Source organism: Dioscorea cayenensis, chromosome 5 (assembly GCF_009730915.1).
Source record: "Dioscorea cayenensis subsp. rotundata cultivar TDr96_F1 chromosome 5, TDr96_F1_v2_PseudoChromosome.rev07_lg8_w22 25.fasta, whole genome shotgun sequence".
In the NCBI taxonomy this organism is placed as follows: domain Eukaryota; kingdom Viridiplantae; phylum Streptophyta; class Magnoliopsida; order Dioscoreales; family Dioscoreaceae; genus Dioscorea; species Dioscorea cayenensis.
In genome coordinates, this window is record NC_052475.1 from 31,723,773 (window position 1) to 31,747,800 (window position 24,028).

The 24,028-nt window shown below is 33.3% G+C and overlaps 2 protein-coding genes across 4 annotated transcripts; one reads left to right on the forward strand and one right to left on the reverse strand.

Moving 5' to 3' along the window:
- Positions 1–2,400: 2,400 nt before the first annotated feature.
- On the reverse strand, positions 2,401–9,360 carry LOC120261752 (chromatin remodeling protein EBS-like). 2 transcript variants are annotated; one of them, XR_005536633.1, is made up of 6 exons: positions 9,229–9,360; positions 8,784–9,126; positions 8,615–8,683; positions 6,538–6,676; positions 2,728–2,889; positions 2,401–2,630 (listed from the first exon to the last, which is right to left on the reverse strand). XR_005536633.1 is itself a non-coding variant. In XM_039269733.1 (5 exons), exons 1-5 carry the CDS (start codon positions 9,299–9,301, stop codon positions 2,863–2,865), a joined length of 651 nt encoding a protein of 216 aa, XP_039125667.1. In that variant the 5' UTR covers positions 9,302–9,360; the 3' UTR covers positions 2,401–2,862. The 2 variants fall into 2 exon arrangements, 1 of the variants encoding a protein (XP_039125667.1); XM_039269733.1 differs by having other exon boundaries at positions 2,401–2,889.
- An 8,776-nt stretch (positions 9,361–18,136) lies between these two features.
- LOC120261964 (PRA1 family protein H) lies at positions 18,137–24,028 on the forward strand. 2 transcript variants are annotated; one of them, XR_005536674.1, is made up of 5 exons: positions 18,137–18,622; positions 18,712–18,851; positions 22,512–22,583; positions 23,175–23,387; positions 23,707–24,028. XR_005536674.1 is itself a non-coding variant. In XM_039269989.1 (4 exons), the coding sequence occupies exons 1-4, from the start codon at positions 18,192–18,194 to the stop codon at positions 23,279–23,281; spliced, it is 750 nt and encodes a 249-aa protein (XP_039125923.1). In that variant the 5' UTR covers positions 18,137–18,191; the 3' UTR covers positions 23,282–24,028. The 2 variants fall into 2 exon arrangements, 1 of the variants encoding a protein (XP_039125923.1); XM_039269989.1 differs by having other exon boundaries at positions 23,175–24,028.

Below are 24,028 nucleotides of genomic sequence, written 5' to 3' on the forward strand. Positions count from 1 at the left end.
CCCCCTACTTCTCTCTTTGGCCTAATCACTCAGATTAGCTTCTCTTTGTGTAGATATTAACTCTTAGAATCCATCTTGGCCTTGTGTCGCCTGAAATTGGGGGCAAGATTTGCTTGCTATATAGGTTGGATGCTTCAGTTATGGGGGACTTTCTCAGGCATGAACACATTAAAAGCTTTTATCATGTTCTAAATTTATTTTATATGCACCTTTATAACATTACTCTGAATTTTCCTTGTGAATGTCTTTTTGCTAGCAGGTATTTTAATCACAAAGAAACTCCCAGGTATTGTTTTGCTTGCAGAATAGCTGTTTCAGAATACATCATCAGATTTATGTCAGCAATGTTATGTCTTTATTTCTAAATGATCTGATTATAGTTGCAAGTTTGGCATTTGGGTGTGGCACAAAGTATAATGGTTATTTCTTCAAATAAGAGTTGGGGAAGCGCCACTAAAGTGGTCTGCCCAGAAGTCTTTGTTGTGTTTTTGTTTTTGTTTTTTTGCTTCCGTGTTTGTTTTTATGTGTTTATAAAAGGGTGATATGTGTCTTAAAGCAAAATGTAAGAGTTGAGACTTGGGAAGATTTGCATTCGGAGAAAATTCACGTTTGAATCCAAATGCACATTTGGACCACCATCTGGGTGGAATAGTGATTTGTTACAAGGCAAAGGGGATTAGTAATTTTTTAAGATCATTATAGTTAGTGTATTTCTGTATTTACCAATTCATTGATAATTTCTCAAGTAAATAATGTTATTTGACAATCCTGAAGTGGTGCTCGCTTGTTGCCTTTTAGTAAACACACACACACACACATATATATATATATACATAAAAAAGTGGGTGAAGCAACCAAAACATTTTATTTTATTTGAATATCTGAATGGTTGATAGTTTTGATCCGAGAATATTTTCTTCATCCTTTGTATTAAATCCAATGTTATGTTTAGGTGGTCGGTGGGAATGGAATGAAAATGAAACAAGCATTCCAACATAAAAGTTATTTTCACTGCAGGTGGTGATGAGATTTTATTATTAAAAAAAAAAAAAAAACTTATAGGTTTATAAAATTTTGAATGAAATTGTAATTATTTTTTTGTAAATCTTTTTATTAAAGTTATAATCATATATTAAAATTTATAATTAGAGATATATATATTAAAAAATTTAAACATACCAACCCTTCCTAACTTTTCTCATTCCAGTAAAGTTGTCATTCTGTTTTTACACTAGAATGAGAATGAACCTTCTATTCCATTCTCCCTATATCATTTAATTAATTTCCGTCTGCCAAACAAAACCTTAGTGGTTTTTTTTCACATTATGATATATTTATTTAAAAAGTAAATTATTTATTAGTTCGTATGAAAATTTAAATGGACCAATTGGTTGTGTATTTTTAGAAATTCCGAATAAACTTTTGTCTGCCTCTCGCTTGTTTTTATGGGCTTTCCTAATGAAAAGCTGGAAGCTAAAGGCAGATGTGTACTACAACTCCCAGCAAACACATTATTTCTCTCAGTTGTTTGGTCTTCCTACAGAAACAATGTTTTCCTCAGTGTGTATTATACTATGTTTGGTTATTATAATCTCATTTTTAATTATTTCAATTAAATCATCATGTGCAACAAATCAAAAAGATCATACTTGCAAAGATACATATGCAAACAAACAAAACTCGCAAATTGACGAAAGTTTATTTTTAAATATTTAAACCACTTCAATTAAAACGAAAGAAAAACAAATACAAGTAGAATGAGGTGTACAAACTCAACTCAATAAGATAAAAAGAAGAAAGCATGCCGAGTCCTCTAAATGTGGAGCTAGACTTAAAAGACCAAGAAAAACAACCACCGCCACCATAATAATTAAAAATATATATATATATATATATATATATATATATGAGAGAGCCCAGTGAACAAAACAGACTAGGCTACATAGATAAACCAGTCTATAAAGTTTGGGTTGTAAATTCAGTATTTGGACAAACAAAAATTTGAAAGAAAAGGTAGATACCCGCATCTCATTTTTGAGGGCACACCAATTTACATTTCTCCGGTTAAATGTAAAATTATGAATTTGGACACAGAATTATTACTCCATGCTAATTACTGCTCATGCAACACCATCTGCCGCATTAATGAATGTCTGTGTCATCATAAACTAACAACTAATCATTTAAAACACATCTCATATCGAGTAACAGGCCACAACACAACCTAAATGTATGTAATAAAAAAAAATACATATGAATCATGTTTAAAAATAAATAAATAAATAAATAAATAAAGAGGCTAAAAGTTGACTTGAAACCTTAACATTTGAAAAAGTAAGCTTAAGGATATCACATAATAAATATTTACCCCACCCAGCCTATTCTCCTGTGAAAACAATGTGAGACTATCAACTTGATAAAATTAAAAAGAAGGGGCAAAATGCAACTTCAAATTCAAGTGAACACACAGAAACTTTTTCAGGCAAAAGGCTTGAAGTCAATAAAATGATAAAAAGATTACAACAAACACAAAGTTGTCATTAAGACGAATAGAGAACATTACCAATTGAAAGTCACACAATTTTCTCTGCTTTTTGGTGTATCCCCACAGTTGACAGCCTCTTCTGAAGCTAAGAACCAGACTCAAGACAGAAAACATCCATGCTCACTTCCCAAGGACGATTTTAACATATTACCAAACTGAACATACAAATTTGAAAATCTCACCTTGGCCTTGGTTAGTGCAAGCACAGTCAGTCCTTCTTCCCTCTCTACTGTACACTTCTATACTGCCAACAAAAGAAAGAGGCTACTGCAGCATAAAGACACAACACCTCATAAACAACGTTAAATATTGATAATTCATCGCTTTCGTCTTTTTGATTCAACCTGCAAAGGGCAACATGAATGTACAGAGTAAATAAAAAAAAATATATGTGACAATAATTCCATTACTTGAGCATCTGATATAGCACAAAGTTATGTATATATGCATTAACAGATTTCATATGCATAGATAATAATATTGGGACAAACTACTCATCTTTGATCTCTTAACTATATTTCATTTAAACAGATTTGATGAGTGTGTCTTCCAAATATGTAACCACTGAGATGCCGCGAACTATGCATTTGACATGTATGCTAACAGATTGAACAATGTGTGGCAAGAACCATACATAGCCTCAAAACAATGCCACCAACATATTTAACCAGTGGATCATTGTTGCAAACTAGATCACTCATAAGCCATTTTGGATCCTATCACAAAACAATGAAGCACACCAAGATTCAGTATACATCTTGAGTTGGACACTATTGGCTAAAATTTCCTTTCTTCTTTGTAAATTCCCCAGGCAGGGTCACTTTTTGAGATCTGGGTTTTCAAACATGAAGTTACTAACTAGAGGTTGGCAATGCAACATCTGCCTTTGGTGCAATTCTCAATTATGTTTTACCACAGAAGTGTAAGCATATATCAACAAGTAAACGGAATTTAGGTCAACTGTAATGATGAAATTGGCCTATGGATTATATCAGAGAATTCTGGAAAAGAAATCCAGAAGATTAGCTTAAAACAGGCCCACATTTACAATATTGAACATCAAAATTCTCATGCAAGAGATAGTATATGTGTACATTCTAAAAATATTTCTACAGTAGTATGCATGGGCTAATATGCAATTTTCAGAAGAAAATGACGCATAAGATCATACAGCTCTTGCCTTGCACGGAATAACTGATTTGATGGCTCAAACCAATATTATCAGATACTATTTGAACAAATTGTTATTGTCAGATCAAAAAGCAAAATATAGAACCACTTTTTATTTGTTTTTATAAGTTTTAACCTTCATAAAGATGAGCAGAATAACAAACTTTGTAGTATCGCTATCACTATTATCAATAGAATGTTGACCCTCCCAACAAGACAAGCTTGATATCAAGCTAAGTTAATCACGAACTAGCCTAAGATCGGCTCAATGCAAAATTGAACTGGAGCCAAGCAATCAAGCTTGGTTATTCCAAAGTCAAACAAAGCCAAGCTTCTTGAACTTGCATTAAGCAAAGGCTGCAGATGGACAAGTATGAAATCTACAACAACAACAAATTTAGTCCCAACTATTTAGAGTCTGCCATATGGTGTTCTAACAAAAGTTTAACCTGCTAACACAATGACCCTTCTTTTCTCTCATTTGGGCTTGGGATCGGCGGCCATGGCAGAGTTTAACAGATGAAGTCCCAAATAGTTAAATAAAAGACTTTATCGGATCGCCCACAGGCTACCGAACCACTTATCCAACTGTTGTTTTATTATCGTTATATTTGCAAATTTAAAATGCACAACTGTAAACTATATATCAGAAATAAATATAAAACATAATCAAAGCAAGCTTCTTTAGGCAGAGTTTAGTATTTTGGGGGTGATGTTGAAAAGAGATTCAAGAAATGATCATCAATTGTAACACAAAAAGAACCAAATTTCTGAGAAGTCATTCTCTTTTTCATATATTAGTAGCATTTCCATTTCCTCATTCATTATAAACGGAAAACTCTAAATATTATACAAACATACAATCGCTTATCGTACACTAAACAATTCAACATTAAAACCCCACTGATGGTGTTTAGAATTTTCAATGGCATTCATTAAGTTTATCATATTTAAAATCGAGAATACGAATCTCATTTTAAAAAAAAAACAACCTTAAAAACTTATCCACTAGCCTAACATTTCAAATCTATAATTTGAAAATACAATAAATAAATAACTAATTTTGGATAACCATAAAAATTATGATATAAATCAATAATATGCAAATAAAATCATAACAAAAACCAAAAGTTCGATACAAGCAAACATATCAATAAAAACAAACAAAAAATACATTATAATAGATGATAAAAATATAAATATACCAGTCCAAAGAAAGATCTTCATTGCATAAAAACTTTTCTCTCATTTATTTGAACTAATAGAGTTAGATGAATTTTAATATTTAAGTTTCCAAAATATTATGTTTGGCCCAATGACAACTATTTGGCGTGATTCTTGCTATATTGGTGTAATGCCCTAAGCCAATCAATATACGCCACGTGGCAAGACAATGCATTCTCACTATCGACATATTATCTCAATACCATGTAGCATATATCTGATGGTTTGGTGCAATACACCATATTAGATGTAAAAATTTTCCAACTATATTTGGAACTTTTATTCCATGCTTTTGTGGTTTTGGAGAACTACACTGTACAAGAAGAATGGCTTTTGAAGAAACTCAAAATTATGAGATAATAATTAACAAGAAAATTCTTGTACATGCCAAACCCTTGGATATGGCCACGTGACACTGAGCCAATATACAGATAATCCCGCTTCATTTGTATTGCCAAATGACATATATTGATTGGTTTGGTGCATTACACCTTGGTGTACGAAAGAATGCTTGAGTATGAGAAATATCGGGATATATGCCTATTTATTCACTATGTTTAAAATTAATTATTTTTCTCAAACCTTAACATAAAAGGGATTAGTTTAAATTTTATTAGGATTAAAAGGACAATTGTTCTTCTCAAAACTCTTTTTTTTTATGTTAGATAAATTCAAATTATACTTCAAAAAGTATACAATTGAATATCTATAAATACACCCACAAAACAAAATCATTTTCTTACAAATCATAAAAATAAGATTTGCCCATATACCTTACTAACCTGTATATAAAGCTATAAGCAAATACCATATATTGACCATAAAGATAGATAAACTAATATTAATGGTTTGATTGTCATAATAATAAATGGCTTTACCAAAGCTTAGGTCTGCTTTGAGGTCTACTTCCGAGCTTGTTTTAATTAATTGAATCCGAATGAGAGCCAGGAGGAGTGAAACATAATTTCGATTTAAAGTTTTGTTTATAAGTTTCATAACAATTGCATTTTTATTTTTATTTTGAAAACTTATTCTCTAAAACGTTTGAACCAAACATGTTTTCTAAAAACATTTAAAAAGTGAAAAAATTATAAGAATAAAATAGGAAATACAATTTTCACTACGAAGAAATCTAGTGTAGATCTTTCACCTTTTAAATAAAATCTTTGTTTGCTTTCCATTCATCACATAATCCTAAAATGATCCAATTACTTAAAAATCAAGTGGGTGGAGTAGTTTTTACCTTTCACGAAGCAAATTTAGCAAAAAATAAAAAATAAAAATAAAACAAAACAAACAAACAAACAAAAGCAATTATGTCCAAAGAGACACGATAAAATCTTGTTTTGTTTGGCATGCAACAAACAAGATGCAACAACAGTTATGTTTTTATGTTCTCCATTATTCCACATACCAAACACAACCTAAGACAACCCATCAACGATGAGCTTAATAAAAGGTTTGTAGGTAATGATTGTATGTTTTAAAGGAGAAATATCATCATAAGTGATATCAATATCATAGTCAACTGTCACTTGTCTCTCATATAAAATATGAAAGCAAGATAATCAAATATTGCAAATCTAGTTCACCCTCACCTTGGTCTCTGAAAGTGGCGCCACAGGAAAGGAATTTGGAGACCTTTTGGCATCATCCTCGGAGACACAGTCTGAACACAAGAAGTTATCTAACTTTTTGGCCTGCTCAATAGTCATGCCCATACAAGCTGGATGAAACCTGCCCAGTGATGAAAAGAATAATATAATAAAGAGGCAGAGTATGAATGTAAAATATCCAGCATTGTTGTGGAACTAAAAGAACATGTTACAAAGAACGGAGAAAATTTAACAGAAGATTTATGCTTCAATAAATTAAAGTGAAAATAAATGGTAAAAAATAATAAAATAGACATCACAATAAGTTGATTATACGGTATTACCCTAATTAGTAGAACGAGGATGTCAATGTACGTGATAATAGATAATAAAATTGAAACATTATTTTCTTGCTCTTTGCATGTCATAAGTTTAACTTCTTCAAAATCTCACGCCAAGTTTGCTGGTTTGTGAATCAAATAATGAGAAATTTGTTAAATTAGAGCATGAATTGGTGGTTGGGTTTAATAGGAATTAAATATTAACTGCATGCTTTAGGGACACTTAACTGCAAAACTAAATGAGAGGTCAGTAAAAGAAATTACAAGTAATCTGCAGAACAACTGTTACTTTCACTCCAGAGAACAATTAGTGAGGTATTTTTGTTTGATATAGCAGAAGTTTCAATGGAATCGATGACTCGAAATAATCAACAAAATGGCACAACAATAGCACTAAATCTTACAGAAACTAGATAAGAGGTATATGAAATCCGCATAGGTTATTCTTGCCACAAGAGACTAGAAGACAACTTCAGTGAACTACAAGGTTTCTTGCTTCTTAATGACAAACAGCCCAAAAGTTATAGTTGGCTTTGAAGATATGACACATTAACTTTTAGTGTTGAACAGTCCCACCTTGCACACAAATCAGTAGGACACTAATGCATAGGTTGACCAGTTCTCTACTGCATCAGGTCTGTTATAGCATTAGGTCAAGCAACTGATAAGTTTTAGGGAAGAAATTATACATGTTTCTTTTTACAAAGAAATAGCTTCTTGCAAAAACATTGAGATGTGACTCAGAGAATCAACTTTAATGTATCAGTAAAGATATAAGGGAATATTGTTAGAGCAGGTAGCTTGTGATAATAAACATTTTGTGCAAAGTATGAACAACAGATTAGGATAACATGCCTAGTTATCCTCACGTTGAATTAATAAAGATAGCCAACTCATATTTGGGTTGGTGAGACACTTGCTCCCCAGGTAAGAGGTCAAGAAGTTCAAGCAGTCCTGGTAGTCAAACAAGAAAAAAAAAACAGCTTGCCCAAATTTCTCAAAAAATATTAAAACTAATAACAATAACAATAAAAAATGAAGATGTGCCCTTGCTTTGCTTCTGTTTTTGCTCTTTTGTGCCGTCTGTTTCAGTATTACCATATAAATCCGCCATTATTTGTTACAATTAAATTTTAAAGAGTCAAAGGCCACAGCAATCAAATGCAATAGTACTGGACAACAAATTTCAGAAGCTTTATTTATCAAAGGTTATCAATGGGTTGCAGATTAAGGCTTCTTTGTGCAAAAATTAGATTTAACCCTTACCATCCTTGAAATTCATCCTTGCAAAAATAAATAAAACAGCAAACAAAAAATGGTCTTTAAAACCATCATAAACTAACATATTCATCACAATAGTGAAATATTTCATGATGCATACCACTAGAAGCTGTGGTATCAAAAAGTTGGCCTCCAATTAGTTCAAGTAACAGTTCTTGTAGTTGACACAAATGTATTTGAAATCAACATATGAGAAAATAGATTCAAGGCAATAAACCTTGACAAATTCTTCCAGCAGAACATTCTCAAACTCTTGAAAAAATAACCTTAGGTTAAAATGCACAAATGAGCTTGCTCTTGGAACTTAACAGTTAAAATGCATCTTAGTAAGGAGGAAACAAGAAGAATAGGAACGCACAAGGTGATGTTTGTGTAAAATTTCCATTAAAATCAAACATAAAATTAAATAAACCGAATAAATTAAGCATGAAAGGCAAGCTTTACTCAAAAAACATTACCAGTCCTTGCATCCCTCGCACTGAACCATGAGATCATCTGGATTATAAGGCATCTCACACTTGCAATACCTGCAATTCATAGGAAAACATACAGAAAAGATCAATTACCAATTCCAAATTCAGCAAACACAAAAATCCCATCGTAAGGACTGAGGATTGGAGATTCTACACAGCCACGCGGTCAGGAGTGAAGCCCCCAGTAGCAGCCTTGTACTCAAAACGGCAAAAGTAGTCCTCTGCCCCCACATTCTCAAGCTTGGTGTAATTCTTAAAGGAGTGAACAACACACTTGCCCTCAATAGTGTGGGCGCTCTGCACATCGTAATGGTCAGAGAGGAAGAGTTCCTTAGCCCCATGGAACTGCCTCCGTCCCCCAATCGACTCCTCAGGGCGGTAATACCAGCGGACGCGCACCTTGACATTGTTCCGGTGATCGGCTTCGATCTTCTCCACCCGCGCAACGTACGGCGGCTTTTCCGAGTCCGCCGGCCGCATCAGCACGCAGTCCCCAACTGCAACCAAAACCACAGCATCAGCCGCCATGAAGCGCACATCGGGAGCGAAACGATTCACAAATGGATGATTTGAGATGGAGAAGAAGGGGAAGAAGGTACCTTTGACGACCTTGTTGGTGCCTTTGATGGTGTAGGAATCGAGGTCCTTCCTGCCCGGCTTGGTCTTCGCCATCAGCGAAGCTCTCGCTCTCTCGCTCTCTCGCTCTCTCTGGTTCTTTTGTCTAGAGGGCGAACAATGATGTCCTTGGGGAGGGGCTGGAGGTGTAAGAGAATGGGATCAACTTCCACATCCAACCGTCCATCCATGATCAATCATCTTTGATCATCAGTAAAATTCCACATTTTTTTAAACAAAATTAATTAGGGTAAACAACATACATAGTCTCTTGCTTTTTCATGTGTTTTTATTTCGACCGTCTAATTTTAAAAAAATGTTATGATTTAATCATCTATTTTTAGTTTTTGTTACAATTTAATCATCCGAACATAATTGGATCACATAACACATTTTCTTTAAGTTGGGATAAGGCACATGTATTTGTTATTAACAGTATATGTTATGTTCAGGTGATTAAATTGTAACCAAAATTAATAGCATGATTGTAATTTTTGAAAGCTGTGTGACTAAAATAAGGGGAAAAAATGTACCATTTACGTTATTTTCCTAATTAATTAATAAATCCTCGTATCATTTTTTTTTAAATTATTTTTTTTTGTAAAGTTGGCAAACTATGATATTGGCAAGGGAGTGATATCTCAATACATCTGTAGTCTCATTCTACATTAGTTTGAGATTCAAACTTAGTTTTTTCACAAATACACATAAATCCTACTTTGTAGAAAAATAACTGGTATTTTACATTGTTTAAAAAATAATAATAATAAGAACACACATTATTAATCATTATTTTTTTATTTTTGAATGAAAAAATTAGTCCATGAACCTACTGTTCTAAAGCTAGGATTTTATACAACATAAAAATACTAAAGATTTAAATCACCATAAAGGAAAAAAATCAAACAAAACAAAAACATGACAACTTATCAAAAAAACATTAAAATGTAAATAAATATATATAATTTAAGAATATAAATACTGGAAATGAACAAAAAATCCCTCCAAAGTTCAGGTATTCACAAAAAAAATCCCATGACTTTGAGTATTCCCAAAAGATCCTTCCTTTTTCTGACAGGTTATTTTTCAGACTTTTATGACATAAAGGTGATTGACGTTGACATAAAGGTAACAGATATTAACTGGGCTGACTCTCAGTTTTTAAGCAAAAATACCAAATTTTTAGGGAAACTCATAATTTTAAGCGGAAAAGTCAAATTTTAAACGCAAATGTGTTATATGTTAAGTGAAAATTTATGTAGTTAAGCGAAAACACCAAATTTTAAGCGGAAACTAATAATTTCAAGCGGGAAGTACATGTTGTAAAATAGAATAAACTAACAGAGTAAGCTGCATTAATTGAAAAGTACATTGTCAGGATTGAAAAATAAGTTGTCAAAAAAAAGAGGGACTGTCTAGCAAATTCAAATGTCAGAGGGTCTGTCTGGGATGTTTTGAAACTTTCAGGAACTAAAAAATAATTTTCCCATATAAATATACCATAGTATTTCATAAGATCAAAAGAAATTACACTTATTTATCTCACAAATTTCTTTTTAAATTTAAAATTTTATTTTTTACATGGACAAACTAACTAGTGTCATTTATTGTATTGCCAATAAGAAAATTATCAACTGTGTAATAAAACTGCCTATTAATTTGTGAGTGGTATGCATAACTATTCACAACATGATGATCAATGATGTATTGCTACAAACATATAAAGGAATAATTATTTTAAAAAATAGTTATTGTATCATACACAACCTTTTAATTATATAATAATTATTTTTATCAAAGATATTTTTAAAAACAATACGATCAGTGGTAAACTGACAAAGTGAATCTAAGAAGCAAGGTATAGCCTAGTGGTTTTCTACCTTACTTGTGTTTGAGAGGTGTCGAGTCCAAAACCTCTCAAGCACAATGTAATAAAAATAAATAGGTGCTTTGACGTCAATTTTGTCAAAAAAACTAACAAAGTGAATCTAAGTTTCACATATACATTGTTAATTTTCTCAAAGGGACATTGACCTGACCTTTCTATCAAAAAGAACATAGAATCAATGAATGGAACGACCTGAATGTTGTCGAAGGCCGCCGAAATGCTGCCAGAAAGATGGAGATACTTTTACCCCAAGCTCTGCCCTATCGCTCAAAAGCCAAACGATGGAGATAGTCTGCCAAATTTTTTATTTTTTTTGGTTTTTGGGCCTTTCAACTTACTTTGGACTCCGGTGATGAACGACGGTGATGGATCTATTAGTCAAAGTGAAGTAAAGGTTAGAGTCCAAAGCGTATAGAGAGAGAGATGGAAGAGTTTTCGAAAACTGGATGATTTTATTGATGATATCTAAGCTTAGGATCCACTCCCATATTTGGTCATCCAAAATTGGTCCTCTTTTACAAACACTGAAGAGCCTTATATAGACTCCTATGGACATAAAACCATGGACTCAAAATCACTCAAGCCCAAGATTTTACAAAAGGGCTATGACAAGACCCTGACTTGATCGAGATGATATGGAGTACATAGATTCTCCACTATCTATAGTACATACTTGATTGACATGATAGGAAAGACGAAGATTCTTCATTATCTACAGTATTGCTATAGTATACAACTATTTTACACATTAAAAAACAAAAATATTGCTTATTTTACATACTAAAAAAATAAATGTCGCTTCAGTTCTCCAAAGGAAGGGCATTGTGAAGGGTGATCTTTAGTAGAACCCTTGAGTTACTTCTTATCCTTCCATCATATTGTCTAAAATTTATTCAGTAATGTCATCTAAACCTTCTTCATAAATTGATTTTTTTTTTTTGTTCATAAATAAATCTTCTTCATATGATGTTTGGTGGCTGGCATTTGTGAAATTAAATTTGAAAATGGACAATACATGGGGAACATGTATTGATCTACATATACTTTCATTACTTTTGTTTCCAACACTATTTGGCATCTCTGATTGTCAATAAGATTAGGACATGTCCTCTTCCAATCAATAGAAATTGCACACGCTTGCCATAATTTCATCTGTTTTTTTACATCTCTTGGGATGACCACATCTTCTAATCTGATAAGAGTTATCTTTCTTGATAAGGCTTATGATGGCGAAGAAGAGGTATCATGATATGGTGCTTTGCTTCATATGGATACCCTTCATCATAACATGGTGGGATGAAATTTCATACTAAATTCACATATCCATCCAAATGTGCCCTAAGAGCTTTGAAGAATTTGTGAAGAAGATGGATTAGCTGCCAATATTCATCTAGAAAATTTGCTTGCTCTGGACTGGTTAACATAATTCTAGCCAAATACCCATGTTGAAAAAGATTTATAGCTTTCATCTGTATGCTTTTTATTTATTGATTTCTCCATTGAGACATATCCAAGGAGCATTTTAATACTGTGAATCCTTCTTCACAATTGCACCCTGCATTTTTATGGGTTAATTCTCTGAATACATTTTTTTGTTATTGCAAATCCTGCAGGAAGAGCTTCTTTTCTTGCCAATTGTCTCATTACTTCTTGTTCAGAGATAAATTGCTCATATTGGGATGTCATCACTTTTATATAGATGATTTTGTTTAACTTCTTTAATAGGTTATGGGAATAATTCTAATTTTTCCATTATTTGTGGCCAGTATTGTCATTTCAATGTTCAGGAATCAAAAATACCCTCAAAAACTCCTTACTCCTCCATCATACCCCTCTCACTCTTATTACTCCACACACAAACAAGGGTTGCAATGAACAACATCACAGTGAAAAAACGGGCTACACAATATTTTGATCTCAATCGTTCAATTAATTTCAACACAATAACTGAACAAATCTCATTTGTTAAACCATATTTCTATTAGACCTACATGAACTAAAAAACATAAAACTAAACAATCAACTAACCTCTAATTAGTACACACTGTAGCAGCTTTATTATTATTGTGCTCAACTACGGACGTTCGAGGAACGCCCGTAGTTGATATTTCTTCATATATATATATATATATAAAGTTTATTAATTTATCAAAAAAAAATCTATCAAAAAACAAAACTAAAAAATAAAACAAAATTTGTTGAAAAATAATTTTTTATACCATTTTTATATAAATGGACTATTTTGCTTGTGTAAAAAAAAAAATACCACCGTTATAGTTTTTCTCCATTTTTGCAAATATCGAAAATCACATATCATATCATAAAAAAAATCAATTTCTACTATGTAAAAGTCAAAAATTACAGGGTTTTTTTTTACCTCCCTTTTTACTTCTCCCTAAAAGCAATTATATAATTTTGAGGTGGTATGTGGTATTCTTGTAATAGGTAATTATTTTAAAAATTTATAAATAAAATATTCTCCAATAATTCATGAAGCGGTGGATGATGATGATGGTGGTGGTGGTGGCAAACTAACTAGTGTAGGTGTGTCAGGGAAGGAGGGTTCTGGAAGGATGCTGGTTGGTTAGTTAATAGTTATGTACGTGCATGTGCGTTCACTATCATGCATCACATCCAACCGTACACCAACTCATCGACATGTTTGGTTGCATTATAGAAATTTATGCAAACCAATTTAATGCGTTTATGGACTTTTATGATGTATCTACCGTTTTTTTTTTTTAAATATTAGCCCATAAAATATTTCGTATTTGCACCGAACTCGATGATTTGTTTTTATTATATATTTAGGAAGAGCTTGATATACTGGCCAACAACCTCTTGATTTATTAACATTAAATTCTCTATATAAAGTGTTTATGTTATGTTAAAAAAATAAACTTAAACATCAATTTACTCATAATAAATATATATATATTGAGGGTAGTAATTTTATAGATGTGTATGTTTTTAACGTGACTTGTTTACATTTGTAAAAAAAACTTTCTAAATTATATTTACAAGATATCTAAAAATTTAATTTTTTAGAAATCTAGTCTCTGTGAATATTAAAACACTAGATTTAATTTGTAAATAATTTAATTCAAATATTGGCAAGTATGTTATTTTGACATATAATTAATAAAATTAAATTCTCAAACTATTGGTTATGTTAATAAGATATTTAACATGTAAAATTTTAGGACTTTGGCATTAAAAACATAGGACAAACCTTAAATACATGCATAAAATTAAAATACATCAAAATATGCATTTAATCAAGACAATATTTACACGTAAATATGTCAAAATATGTTAGAGAGTATTTTTTGAATAAAAAATATCTAAATCTAAATTTTATAACTATACAGAAATATGACATTACACAAATATTGTATGTGAATCACGTTGTCCGTGATTGTTAGAAAGTTATATTCCTCATGTTATTATATTTATGAGAATATTGTACATTAATACCTACAAAATATAAGTATGCTATAAATTTTTACAAAATGCATAAAAATTTGAGAAGTTTTTCCAACTAAACATATCTTTATTTTTAAGTGGCTATGAAATTTCCTTTTGACATGCAATCAACCCTTTATAGTGAGAATTTTTATATATTCAAGTTTATCTCGGTCAGTGAATATCAATTGATGCTGAAAAACTCATTTGGCTTGGTTATTAAAAATTATATATATATATATATATATATATGTTATTCATTAAAGGATCTTTAGATTTTTAAAATTTATATATTTGTTCTTTTTATTTGAGGTATGAATATAATAACTGGAATAAATATATAATTTTAAAAAAAATTACATAACCATATAAAAAATCACGTGGAGTGTTTAATAGTATAAATGGAGAATCGTCTTCTGAAATGTTTGTAGATTAAAAATCTTTACGCTAGGGTTGTTAGATCATCATCAAACCTCTCTCCCTCCAACTGCGGCCAAATTTACCCCCTTTCACTATACACTAACTCACTCATTCTTCCTGCTTTCTGTTTCTTTTTAATTTTTTCAAAAATATGAACATCAGCAGAGTAAAACACCATAGATGATATTTCATATTATAAATGTATATATAAATGCATATATAAATGCTATAAAAGATATGTTGCTTAATTATATAATATTGTTAAATATTATAAATAAACATGCACTTTCATAATGTAATAAGTTTTATTATTATTTTCTTTAATTTATTGTTTTATTTATTTTTTATTTTAAATCTCGAATTTTTTTTAGTCCAATTGTACTGACCACAATGTCCGATATTACTAACCTACTCGTTAAAATATCAAATGTAAAATAGACCATGAAAGTCAAACAATTTAAAATACCAACAAAAGATTTTGTTATTAATAGTTCATGTCCATAATTTCGTTTATAATTTCGTCATTTCACATTTCTGTTGAATTGTATTATATATAGTATTCTTTAATATAATGAAATTTTTATAAACCCTTACTGAAATAAAATTTATAAATTTTTAATATTTTAATTATTTTTTTTTAAGAAATGCGACAAGCGCCGGAACCTAGGGACAAACACGTGGGGGAGCCGCGCTCACCACCGAATCGTGCCCTCAACTTGTGCGAGATGGGGATCGAACTCAGGGAGCCACACCCGACACTCGAGACGAACACCCTACGTAAGGGACCCGATGCCAATAGACCAAATAGTCATTGGCGTATTTTAATTATTATACAAACTCACCAAATTTATACAACAATGCAAACTATGTATATATACATGAGTTTATCAAATGAGCCAAACTTTATGTAGCTCAATTTATAAACTTATTAAATATGAAATTTTGCTTAAGTTTAACTAATTTATAATCCATGAAGTTGACTATATGAATACTGTTAGTTCCGCCGGTGTGGTTTGTGAGTTTTAGTGAACACTCAAGCACTCATAGATCTCACACAAACCATCAAAGAAAGTTCACACAAACAAAACAAGGAGACACACAAAATTGGTAACCCAGTTCGGCGCCCACTGGCCTACATCTGGGGGGCCAAGCCCGGAGATAAACAATCCACTAAAAGAGGTAAAAATACATGAGTACAAATACTTGTCACTCACACTCTCAATGAAGATCACTACCCTCTCTAGATTGTTTAGTGCTCGCACACTCTCCTTCAAAGAGTCACCCAAGAGTCACACCTACAATCTACGAGCAATATAGCTTATATAGACGCCTCTTCGTCCCAAATATAGCACATACCTCATTTAGAATCTCCACGGCTACTAATTTAAAAACCTGCCGAAATTAGCTGTTGTAACTCCTGTTGTAACATGAATTGCAACATGGTCATGACTGCTGACTTGACTGAGTTCTGGTTACGTTGCGGATGACCTCAAGACCTATCAACCTCCCGGTCATGCTTAGTCTGAGTCGATGCAGCCAAATCTCCCGATCCCGACTGCCGGCAACTAGCCTACCTCCTCAATTCCTCATCACGCAGTCCCCTCACAAAGGGCGCACATCCTTGTGCGTCTTCATGAAACTTGCCAAACTTAGTCTTCAATCTTCCAAGTTTGGTCTTCAAAGATTCTCCAAACTTGATCTTCAATTCACCCAAGTTTGGTCCTCAAATCTTGCCGTTAATGGACTTCAATCAATCTTCATTAAGGATTCTTCAAATCAAATCTTCAATTAGTCTTCATTCCATATTTAGTCTTCAATCACATCTCCTAAATATGGTCTTGAATAACTCCACCAAGATCTTCAAGATGTCTTGCCTTGCAAGTCAAGACTCCTTGCCATGTCACCATACTCTCCATGTCATCAATTTTGCCATGTCACATAGATTGCTACGTCATCTATGTGTCAAATCATGCCAATAATAGTGCGGTTGCACTAACAAATACTTATTGTTATTATTACCTTCATATCCTTTTCTATGGATTTTTTTTAGAAAGGTGACAAGCATCAGAACCCCAGGGATGTGCACGTGTGGGGAGCAAGGATCAGTGCCGACCCACGTGCTCTCACCTTGCATCTCCCATCTTTTCTTTTTATTTTTATTTTTTTGAGAACGGCTTTTATTTTTCTCATCACAGTTTTGTTTCAATTGATAATTCAATAATAAATTATTCATATCAATTTAGTTAATTAGAATTTGCAAAAGAATCACCTTATTCGAAGCCAATCAATTTTTGTGAAATTGAGATGATTGGATAGTTGGGAATTATTTACCAATTCATTCAATCTATGCAGAGTCTTATCATAGGTCTTATGTGGAAGAACCTGTATTCTTCACTTTTCAGGGTTATATAACAGGAGATATAAGAGGGCACATGTGACATGTTCTCATTGTCCTAAATGTTAGCCTGCCTGCCTCACATGATAAATTCATAGAGGTTGTTAAGCCACGGTAATTGATGTATTTATGTTTGTCACTTTACCAACATAGGACTAAATAAATAATAGATATTTGCAAAAATTAAATTAAATATAAATAATATATTGATTTAAATAATTCTAAAATTTTGGTGAGAAATTTGGTGCACATACTATCTCCATACATTGGTTTGTGGGGTAAATTTTTTAAGTAAGTCGCTAAATTTTGGTTTATTTTGACTTTGATTATTGAACTTCAATTTGTATTAATTTGATCATTTAACTTTAATTTGATTTCACCGGTCAATAAATCAAGGATTTCAACTCCTAATTGATTACATACATATTTGAAAATCTGAGTCAATCCTCCCCATGACATATTATTAATTCTATTAAAGGTGTCCATATGCCATCGACAAAGAGCCACATTATTTATTTTTGGATCAAAATCTTTTAATTTACTACCCAGTGAAATTAAATTAAAATTAAATAACTAAATTAATATAAATTGAAGTTTAGTGATGAGAGTGAAAATGAAACGAATTTTTTAATTTCTTAGTAAAAAAATTTACCATTGGTTTGTGTCTGTGTGGTTTTTTATCGAACACGTTATGTGCGCATCAATCCTCTTATCATCATATCCCTCAAGCTTGGGATTTATGTCTCGGCATTTTCTCAAACACTTCGTGTGCACAAACGATGGTTTTCTCCGCAAACCCACTCGCTCTGAGCGTCCCTGAGCCGGCTTTCGAGGCCTGGCTCCGCGACACGGGCTACCTCGAGGTGCTTGACTCCCAACCCGTCCCTCCCCCCTCCGCCGATCGCCGGAGCAAACCCACCACCGCAGCCACCATAGCCCCAGCCATCGGTGGTACTACTAACTTCTTCTCCTCAGCTCTCTCCTGCTTCCGAACCCTAGTCTCTATAACCACTCTCAATCCCTTCGCCAAGCTCGTCCCCGATGACTTCACTGCCCCAACCCCCTCCTGGACTTCCGCCTTCATCGGCCCTGCTTATTCCTACTCATGGCCGCCGGACCCCGCGCAGGCCCGCATGAGGGTGCAGGAGAACGTCCGGCGGTATGTGCGCAACTACGCGGCTCTTGCCATTGTTTTCTTTGCTTGCTCTCTGTGAGTCCACTGCCTTCTTTTTTTTTTTTCTCCCCTTAATTGGAGTTCTTTTTGAGATTGTTTTGATGTTCTGTTCTTCTGGATGGTAGGTATCAGATGCCAATTTCTTTGTTGGGATTGGTTTTGTGTTTGGGTTTGTGGGAGCTGTTGAGATTTTGCTGTGATAAATTGGAACTGGAGCTGCTGTACCCGGGGCTGAGGCAAGTGTTGATTAGGATCACTCAAATTGGTGAGCTATCAATGGCTTCTTGCAATGTTCCAGATAGAAATTTTATATATGGCTTTCTTGATTGTTTTAGTCACTTTAGAATTTGTCATTTTTCTAGATCATGCATACCATTCATGTCTCAATTTGACACTTCTTGATCTTCTTGAAAAAAATAGAAAAAGGGGATGTCAAACAAGAAAGTGCAGTGATTGGGCAAGTTTTGTTAAGTCTATGGGAAAAAGCTTGTTAAGGTTGATCTTTATGGTAAAACTTGCTGTTGAGCTATAAATATTCTGGAAGGTCCAGTTATTTATTGCGTTCAAAAAATTCTTCTGTTTTGTCTGACTTCTTTTGAAGATATATTAATGTTTGTTCATGAAACAAAAGAAAGAATTTTGATGAAATCCACCAGAAAGTGATTTTGGTATGAGTGCAAGCTAGGGAACGTAGGAAATTGCTATGACTATAGCTAGGTGGAGTAAAACTTCTGTTATTGACCTTGAGCATTCTTCATAATAGAGCTAAACCGGTGAAATTTTGGGATTTCTACTCATTGATATAGGATTTGGAAGTATCTAAAATGCATCCCTATGCCACATATAGAGGGGAAATTTACCTGCCATGAACCCATGACTCCTGCCAATGTGTGATGCTAGTGGCTGAGCCTGTATGCCTTTACATCAAATCAGATTTGATATGCTCTTTGTACTGCTGTTTAACTAGTCTTCTATCTCATGATAGGCCTAATTGAGATTTCCCTCTTAAACTGGTTGGTATTTATCCTGCCCTATATTGGGCTGCACTGTCTGCATGTTACTGCTTATATCACAGTTTCCTTGTGCTCATGCGTAAAATCCCTGATAATCTAAATATTCAGTTAATGTAACAATGATTTAAATCAGTTACATATAGTGATTTGAAAGTAACAGGGTTTCCTTGCTTTGGTTCTTTTGCCCAACTAATGCGTTTGTATTTTGTTTGCATTATAAATTACTAATTTTTTAGTGCTCTGTTTTTTCTCTGTTGGTGGTGAGTTCAATCTTCTAAAAAATCAACCATGTTTTTGACTAAAAAGAGCTTAAGTCCAACATACATTCTAAACTAAGGTGGGAATATGTCATGATTAGGTTCTTTACATACATTTCTAAACCCATTTTTGCCCTTATGCTAAGGCAATATTTCTATAGTAATTTGACAATTTTTTTTAAGTTATGAAAACATCAGTTTATAAACTGTCATTGACAGTAGGTTAGTGAACATGAAATTGAAGATTTTCATGGAAGCGGATTATATTGTGTTTAGGATGGTTAGTAGGAAGATAAGCAAGGCTTCTCAATACCACCCATCTGATTGAGTTTCTGTAGTGTTTCTTTCTTGCAAATATACTTTTGTTCTGCAGAGGTAAATAGAAGTTACCAAGGATCAGCTATGAGTTAATAGACCAACAGGAGCTTTATTGATACAATGAATAATAACAGCAATTAATTAACTAGCTTGTAGAAGTTTTTGGCATAAACATACTGCTTCCAATTACTATATTATTTTATCTAGTCATGGATGAATGGTGGCCAGAGTTCTGTCACTGTATTCGATTAAAAGTTGCTATTGCATGACATTCCATTCTAAAGGTTTAGGAGATGCTACTTAAATTTATATTAAGAAGCCTATTTGTCCTCACTGTGATAATGCTTTTCTTTTGGGGAAAGAGCTCAGAGAGCTGATATTATTGATAAGAAAAAAAGTTTTACAATGTTTAAGGATTACAAACCCAAAATAAAAGAACAGACAAAATAAAATACAGCTGAAAAAGCAAAAAAACTAGAAATAAAAACCATTCACAGAGAATGTTTTCATGACCCATCTAGGCAGGTCTCGGCCAGAATGAAAGAGGCAGAGAGAGTGATTGTTGCTACTAGAAGAGGCCAGAGCAGAAGCTGGCAAGTTCCAATTGGCTGGGATATCAACAAGAGAAGGATTATCCGCAATTTGAAGGAGATGAGAGATTTCAGATAGAGCTGGAGCATGTCTCCAAGTAGTAGGGGAGCAGCCATCATGCAAGGCAATGGAAATTGCAGGGTTGCAGTGGAGTATAAATCTGATATGCTTTCTTTATTGGGGCCACAATTGGATGTCAGGACCACTTATAGTGAGGAGTTTCACATATCATTGAGGTGCTTCTCCTGAGGATTAGGAACCAAATGCAGTATTCTAATTCATCATAGAGATCCAAAGTGATGGGGATTAGGATATAGCATTAAACAAGGCTTTTTTGTGCTTGATCCTAACATCAAGCATGCCAAAGCTACCGTAGTGTTTGAGCTCAGGGCTAATCCTGTGAAGAAGATGCATCCCCTTGGAATGTTGTTATGGTTTGCTCTGTTCTATAAATGGTTTACCTTGGAATGCCATTGGAGTTATATAAGCAGGTATTGAAACTAGCACAATTCACAAACTGATAAAAGGTGTACTCTATCAAGAAAAGTGCTAGTAGCCCGTTTTGTGCGGTCTTACACTGGCACTGCTGCACAAAGCTATAGATAGAGTAAGCGAAATTGGTTTTTCTTCCAACCCAGGGCTAAGTTCTTTGAGCATAGGGTCATAAAATTACACATGGTGATTGGTGCCCCAATTGTTATAAGGAAATCATGAGAAATTGTTTCACTTCAAAGTTCTGCCTTTTGACAGGTATAAACTAACATCTCATTCATGTGATGTATGTAGTGCTTGTAACTTGTTTTGGAGTACCTGCAATAATTGTTCTTCCTTTAGCATGTATCAGCTAACTTGCACTTTTTTTTGTGCATTATTTTTGTTCTGTCTTTGCTACCTATTTCCCAAGTTGTATTTGTTGGAATTGTTTTAATTCAAGACACTAAAATGTGAATATACAACATATGTTAGGATGCATATCTGAGTTCTCAGAGCAAAAATTTCTTGATTATGCTAGAAAGTAGTTTCCTCCAACATATGTAATAAAGAAATAATCACCTTTAGAAAACTTCTCTTATTAACATCTGTAGAAGAATTTGATTATACGTGATCATAAGATATATGTAGATAGTCATGAAGCTTAAATAAGAACTAAGAAATGTATCAAATTAATCTGCTAACAATAATATGCAATCAACTAAACTTCAATAAGGTACTAGCCTGGGTATCTTCTGTGAATAACTAAGACATGCTAACGTTACTAGCATGGGTATCTTCTGTGAATAACTACTTACCAGACATGCAGCCTGAAGATTGGACATGAGATGGGTCACTTTGTCAGCCACTGATCTATATAGGAGTAATGCACTGATATGAAAAAATATAACTGCTGAACGGTCATTTTCCTGAGTGGCATCTTTGGTGGAAACAGTGAATGGGTATCAACTAATATTTAATTTCTGGTGAGGCTATGAGTTCAGTGGACTGATCCGGAGGGGGGACTAAAATTCTTTGACTTTGTAGAATGTTATCAGTTTTTTCGCATTTTATTGTTTTTTGTTTAAATTTCACAATAAAACTGTGGGTGTGTTTCAATTTTTCTTTCGTTCTTTGAAGAGCATGCTTATTTATCATTTTTCTTTCATTTTCCTTTTTCTTACATTGATTTCACTGAGAAAGTTCTGATCTGTCTTTTTTTTCTTTTTTGACAAAAAAAGTTCTGATCTGCTTTGCTCAATTGTCATATTCCAGCAGCTGCAGTTGTCCTCTATTTGTGCAACATGCAGATGGTCCTCATCTGTGCCATCTCTGTCAGCTACTTGGGTAAGCCATACTATCAATTGGCACTGTTTGAATGAGTGAAACATGAGTAAAATAAAGAGAAAATTGCTTGCATACTGCTGTAGAAGGGGTAATTGTTCGTGTACCCTCATGAGATATATATGTATATGTATATATATACTTATATATCCAAACATTTTTATATGCTCTTTATGTTCTTATGGTTAAAAATCAACTTACAAATTTTATAAAAATATACATTTATCGTTGATTTTATTTCTCACTTTTCGAGATGAATGAAATGAAAAATGGGAAAATTAGTTTGGTTTTTTTCGATAGAATTCTTTAAGTTGGTTTTTACATAAGTAAGAATGATTAAACAACAGCCCATTTTTGCAAGTGGTATGCTAGCAAAATAAAATAAAGTAAATCATCGTTTTTCCCCTTTGTTTTTCTGAGAAAAACTCTATGGTGTCTTGTTATTGGTTGCATTTACAAAATAAAATGGGCAGATAGATGAAAAGGAAATATAACGGCAAAACGTTACCTTTCTTTCTTTGTTTTTCAATTTTTCTTTCAATTTATTGTGTTTATATAAATATGAGAAATAACTCCGGTGCTATGCTATGGCAGTGATGATCTTGCATGCCTCTCTTCGGAAGTTGACCCCTACAAAGCAGTCAAACCGGCAAAGACAATCTCTTACTAGAACTACACGCCTGTCTTCACATGTTTTTTAACCTCAGTAAGGAGCTCGCCTGCATTTCAAATCAAGCAAAAGAATAAGGTGCCTTAATCAACCTAATTGTCAACATGATGTGTAAAAATGAAGATCCAAGTTAACAGGTAAACACAATCCATATATTCAAGCCTTGTTCTCTCAGATATGGCAAAGTGGTTTTCTTCTGCTCATATTATATCAAAGTTTATATAGATCACCATTGCTCTAGGCTTCTTCAACGTAGAGTACAGGAACCCTTTAATTCTGACAATGCTTCCATTGATGCATACTCTTCCCCTAGTCAGTAAGCACCGAGCAGATGAAAATGCTAAAAGCTCTTACAAAATCAAGGGATTTATCTGCTAGAGTCAATAAGCTATAATTATGTTGTTTACCAGAACCACGTATCATTGTCCATCATACGATGTCTTAAATCATAAACAGATTACCCACCTATGTACTGTGGCCGCCAATGATTGTTTTCCGGTGACAAGATCGAATGGTGAGATTTGGAGCTTGGTGGCTGTTGGTGCCGAGTCGCTGTGTGGATGGCGATGGAGAGTTGGGACCTTGTGGCATCGACGGCAGTGAGGAATTGCTAGTAGAGGAAGAACTGGCTGTGTAGAGTTTAGGAGAGTGGTGAAAATAATGTTGAGTTTTTACTGGATTTCTGTTAGATTAGCAACTAGTAAAATGAACTACTTATATAAAATAGTTTAAGTAGAAATGAGATTTTTACATTAATCTAAACATGGGATTTGACAAA